The following is a 5,699-nucleotide window of genomic DNA, read 5'->3' on the forward strand; positions in this document are numbered from 1 at the left end:
ACAAGAACATAAGATATAGGAGCAGGAGTAGGCCATCTAGCCCTTCGAGCCTGCCCCGCCATTCAATAAGATCATGGCTGATCTGAAGTGGATCAGTTCCACTTTCCTGCTCTCTCCCCATAACCCTGGGGCCAGTCTTGTTAGCTTGGATCTCTTGTAGGGGCTTTGATTGGAACAATTTGGTTTTTTGATTGGAAATTTAAAAAATCAATAAACCAGAAATTCAGAAGAAGACTTCTTGTAGGATCATCAGTTTGGGGTAGATCACAGAGATAGGGAGGAGTGAGGCCACGGACGGACTTGAAAACAAGGATGAGAATTTCAAAATCGGGTTTTTGCTTAGCCAGGAACCAATGTAGGTCACAAAAACAGAAAATGCTGGAAAACTTAATGGGTCTTGACAGCATCTGTGGAGAGAATAGAAGGCCAGTGAAGACAAAGGGCATGATTAAACAGCACTTGGTGCAAATTAGGATTAGGCAGTGGTTTCAGATGATTTATGGGGAATAGTGGATGAGCGATCGGTCAGGAATGCATTGGAGTAGTTAAATCTAGAAATAACAGATGTATGGGTGAGAATTTCAACAGCAAATGCACTGAAGCAAGGCAGGCGTCAGATGATGTTACAGAGGCGAAAGTAGACAATTATAATAATATGGCTATGTGGTCACAAGATCATCACAGGCAATGTGTAACAATTTACACTTACATTACACCTTTACTAAAGGTGCTTAACAAAGTGTAATAAGACAGAATTGGACGCAGAGTCAAAGTTGAAGATGTTAAGAAGGACTAACAGAAGTTTGATCAGTTAGATAGTTTTTAAATGGGCCTGAAATGAGTTGAGACAAGTAGAGTGGTAGGGTAAGGTAGGAAGAGAATTCCAGAAAATAGGATGGCTGAAGGCTTGACCAGCAATGATTTTGTTTTATTCTGAGTGCTCCGGCTTCCTCCCACTGTCCAAATATATATCATTTAGGTTGAGTGGCCATGCTAAACTGACCACTGGTGTCAGGTAAGTTAGCACGGGAAATACATGACATTATGGGGATAGGGCCTGGGTTGGAGTATTGTTGGTGCAGGCTCAATAGGCTGAATGGCCTCCTGCTGCACTGTAAGGATTCTGTGATTCAAACTGGAATTTTTAAATATGCAAAAAACAAAATTGAGCAGGTTCTTTTTGAACCTTTTTTTATTCAGCCTGTAAACTTGCAAGAAAATTCACAGTGGAATTGATCAAATCAGCATGTCATAAAATGTAGGTTTATTATTGAAAAGTAAGAAATAGCTTATATACAGTGTCCATCCATTAGGACCAATAAAATAGAGTTTTTGAAATATAACATTGAGAACTAAATGCTGAGAAATGAAGCAATGGTCACAGAAACATCAGTAGGAAAGCTCCTTTGAGTGGACGATTCATTCCAATCCTATATGCTGGCATCACAAAGAGAAATCAATTAAAATGTCATGTCAGCAATTGACTAGAACTTCAGACACAATCCCTGGAAATACGGTTGTTACAGACTAGTGGTCATAGAATCATACAGTGCAGAAGGAGGCCACTTGGCTCAACGAGCCTGCGCCGACCACAATCCCACCCAGGACCTATCCCAGTAACCCCATGTATTTGCCCTCACTAGTCCCCCTGACAGTAGGGGTCAATTCAGCATGGCCAATCCACCTGACCTGCACATCTTTAGACTGTGGGAGAAAACCGGAGCACCTGGAGGAAACCCATGCAGACACGGGGAGAATGTGCAGACTCTGCACAGACAGTGACCCAAGCCAGGAATTGAATCCAGTCCCTGGCGCTGAGACAGCAGTGCTAACCATTGTGCCACCGTGCGGCCCTATGCATAAATAAAGAAAATAATTATAAAGGGACTGTGATTTTAAATCTTTAATAATTATGTGCAAGGTTGCTCATTCACCCTGGCTAAATTCATCATCCAAAATTGTGTCTATGTTATTTTCATCAAATAAAGTGACATTTTGCTAAACGGATAAGGCACAGTTCAAGTGTAACATTCTGGTATTATATAATACTATAATTATATGAATAATTAAATGAAATGTTCTGTTTTTATTCCTGATTCCCAGTATCCGCAGTATTTTGCTTCTATGTAATGCTTGTCAGTGTAACTAATGTGTAGGTTCAGAAAAAGTTGTTAAACATTATATCGAGGCAAACACTGGAACATTATTGGACTTAAATTAAGAAATGTGGTTAGCTTTACTGATATCTACAGATGCCTTGGTTAAAAATTACTTAAAGAACATACGAATAATGTTTAATTATCGCTCTGATTTGATTTGATTTATTGTCGCATGTACTGAGATACAGTGAAAAGTACTGTACTGGTGAAAAATGTATTAACTGGTGTAAAAAAAACAATGCTGACTAACTGGAGAAGAGTCAAGATTCGGTTTAAAACATCCCTGCCAATGCTTAGTGATGTGTTAAAATTAGATTTAATTAAACCAAAACTGAGCTGGTTAAACTGAACAGACGGGGATTTCTCCAGGATTATACAAGTCTGGTTGTGACTATGTTGCTGCAGTCTATCCCATTTTAATAGGGCTTTTTTTAAAGTGCGGGACTGAAACCGTTGGCTGAAGTTTCATTTGCCTGGCCGATTATACATCCCTAGAAGACGGCGGAAGCACTTTGCAAATTGCTGAGAGCCATTCTAAAAGAAAACGATACGTGTTTAGCGTGTATAAATATATATCCTTTCATTATTTATCATGCCTATTTACGAAACAGCACGGATCCCTCAGATGTGTCATTTTAAGTCCCATTTGGAAAGGCCAGTGAGAAGGGCCGCAGACTTGCTGGAGCCAGCATTCGCGGATTTGCCGGATACCCGAGCACATTAATGATTTCCTAAATTACAGCCAATTGTTTGGCATTGTCTGCCCGTTATCTTCCCTTTGAAGTCTCTTCACACATGGAAATCTCCGCGGAGGGGAGAGCCACATAAATTAAAGAGCTGGTCGCAACCACCAGAAGGGTCAGCGAGTGGGAGGGGAGGAAGAGGAAAGTCAGAAGCGCTTTGCAGAGATGGTCAGAGGGGACTTTTCCATTGAGTGGCTCGCCCAGAGCAGCCGCGATGGCTTGTCGCAGAGAAACTCCCCGACGGGTGACATCCCCTGTGTGTCTCCCTCTCCCAGCCTCTACCCCACCCGGGAGATCACCCGCCAGAGACCTACAGCCACTGGAGACATCACAACCCAAATAAAGAGACATTCAGTGCCTTGGATGGGGGACTGTGAGCCAGAAGAAGTTTTGCAGGCTGCTACAGACTGTAAGTACAGTTTAATTTGATTTGTTGCGGTCACATATATTCGTATAGTGAAACGTATATCTTGCGCGCTGTACAATGTATACTAAGTACAAAGGGGAGAAGGAAAGGAGTGCAGAATGTAGTGTTAGTCTCGGGTGTAGAGAAAGATAAACATGATATAAGATTTTGATTTGATTTATTATTGTCATATGTATTAACGTACAGTGAAAAGTATTGTTCTTGTACGCTATACAAAGCATACAGTTCATAGAGAAGGAAAGCAGAGAGTGCAGAATGTAGTGTTACAGTCATACCTAGGTGTAGAGAAAGATCAGCTTAGTGTGAAGTGGGTCCACTCAGAAGTCTGATGGCAGCAGGGAAGAAACTTATTGATTAGGTTGGTAGGAGACCTCAGACTTTTGTATCTCTTTCAAAAGAAGGTGGAAGAGAGTACGTCCTGGGTGCAGGCGTCCTTAATTGTCCTTAATTATGCTGGCTGCTTTTCTGAGGCAGTGGGAAGTGGAGGCAGAGTCAATGGACTTACTAAAAGTTTTGCTGCTTTGCAGATTGTTGTCACCCAATAGAAGAGATGATTCACTCACCTCTTCCCGCTTGTGTTCCTCCTCCACACACACATACAGTGCCCCCCAGTCGTGAGGAGTGCTGGGGTTCGGAGAGTGACTCTGGCCGCTCAGATGATTCAGCCCAGGAGAGGGAGAGGAGTGTGGAATCGGAGACAGACTGTGACACCCCTCGCCGGGTCCGTACCGCCTTCACCGCCCAGCAGATCCACAAGCTGGAGAGAAAGTTTAAGCGGCATACCTACTTGGGAGCAGCCGAGAGGTCGAGGCTGGCAGCCCTGCTCCATCTGTCTGAGACCCAGGTAAGTCCCTGATTTGATTTATTATTATCACATGTATTGGGGGAGACCATGAAAAGTATTGTTAGCCTGGGGAACCTCTGTGGCTAAGCAATTCTCAAAACCTGTACTTTGACAAAAGCTGTCAGCCTTTCTTTAATCTAGATAAAAGGATGGAGCCACTTTGGGCAGCACAGTTGTTAGCACTGCAGCTTCACAGCACCAGAGGTCTGGGTTCAATTCCGGCCTTGGGTCACTGTCTCTCGAGTTTCTATATTCTCCCCGTGTGGGTTTCCTTTGGGTGCTCCAGCTTCCTCCCACACTTCAAAGATGTATGGGTTAGATTGATGGTTAGATTGTTACGTGGCCATGCTAAATTGATCAGAGGGATTAGCGGGGCAAATATGTGCGGTTATGGAAATAGGGCCTGGGTGGGATTTTGGTTGGTGCAGACTTAATGGGCCAAATGGCTTCCTTCTGTACTGTAGGGTGTTAGTCTAGGGTATAGAGAAAGATAAACTATTCTATGATTTCAATCTATCATAGAATAATTCTATTCTGTGATTTCAAATGTTAGCTTGCAGGGCTAGAGACATGTGGGATGTGCAAGTTGTCACTGCGATTGGCATTTTTAAAGTGGATGTTTTTTTCCTTCCCCTGTAGGTAAAGACATGGTTTCAGAACCGCAGGATGAAGCTCAAACGCCAGCTGCAGGACCTGTGCTCAGTTTCCTTTGCTGCCCCCGCTCTGCTGACCAACCCAGTGCCCATGAGAGAGCCCCTCCTGCCCCCCTGCTCGCTTGCTGGATATTACCTGAATGACCGGGGGATCCTCCAGACTGTCAGCAGTTCCCACCGCCTCCCCCAAGCTGCCTACCCGCAGCCTGTCCCCGGTTCAAGCATGGAGCAAAGCCTGTCTGGTTATCAACCCTATCTTTACCCGCTAATCCTGAATTCTTCTCCAGGCGGACTCTACATCTGTTCCTGAACTGTGGCAGGATTACAAAACCCAGGACTTTGGGGAGACTTTGGGTGATATTGTGCAATACCAGTAGTGAGGGGTGGGGGAAAAATAAAACCGAAAAGTACTCATTTTATTTAATACACTATTTAATTTTTCTATCTTATTTTGATAATAAAATTGGCAGTTCTTTTAAAAAAAAACTTCATTTCTGGACTGTGCTATATTTCCAGATGTTGCTGGTCACAAAACATCTTACATGCAGCTTTTCATCTTCCCTGTACCAGGAAGTGGAGCAGTTCCAAGTTTGGAACAAATGGGGTCTCAAATTATCTCAAATTGGGTTAAAGCTCCACTCCAGGATTGACACTATCTTCAATACAGCTTTGAAAGAAGGTTTCATTGTCTAAAGCTACCCTTCTTGTGGCTGTCAGTTTAAACCCAATCTGAGATTGCCTGATTCATTGGTTTAGGTGGAAGCTCTTGGCCCACTGAAATACTTCAAAGATTGAGTTTTGGTGCCTAGGATAACATTCCACCCTCAAAACAAATTGAGCTAATTATGGTATGGAGTTATGCATCCATTTTGT

General features: G+C 43.2%; 1 protein-coding gene across 1 annotated transcript; it reads left to right on the forward strand.

Moving 5' to 3' along the window:
* Positions 1-3,067: 3,067 nt before the first annotated feature.
* Positions 3,068-5,240, forward strand: LOC145354569 (homeobox protein pv.1-like). Its single transcript, XM_080206033.1, has 3 exons — positions 3,068-3,311; positions 3,932-4,173; positions 4,813-5,240. The coding sequence occupies exons 1-3, from the start codon at positions 3,068-3,070 to the stop codon at positions 5,134-5,136; spliced, it is 810 nt and encodes a 269-aa protein (XP_080062159.1). The 3' UTR covers positions 5,137-5,240.
* The last annotated feature ends 459 nt before the right edge of the window (positions 5,241-5,699 follow it).

Source organism: Carcharhinus amblyrhynchos, chromosome 17 (genome assembly GCF_965287045.1).
Source record: "Carcharhinus amblyrhynchos chromosome 17, sCarAmb.v2.hapA, whole genome shotgun sequence".
Lineage (NCBI taxonomy): Eukaryota > Metazoa > Chordata > Chondrichthyes > Carcharhiniformes > Carcharhinidae > Carcharhinus > Carcharhinus amblyrhynchos.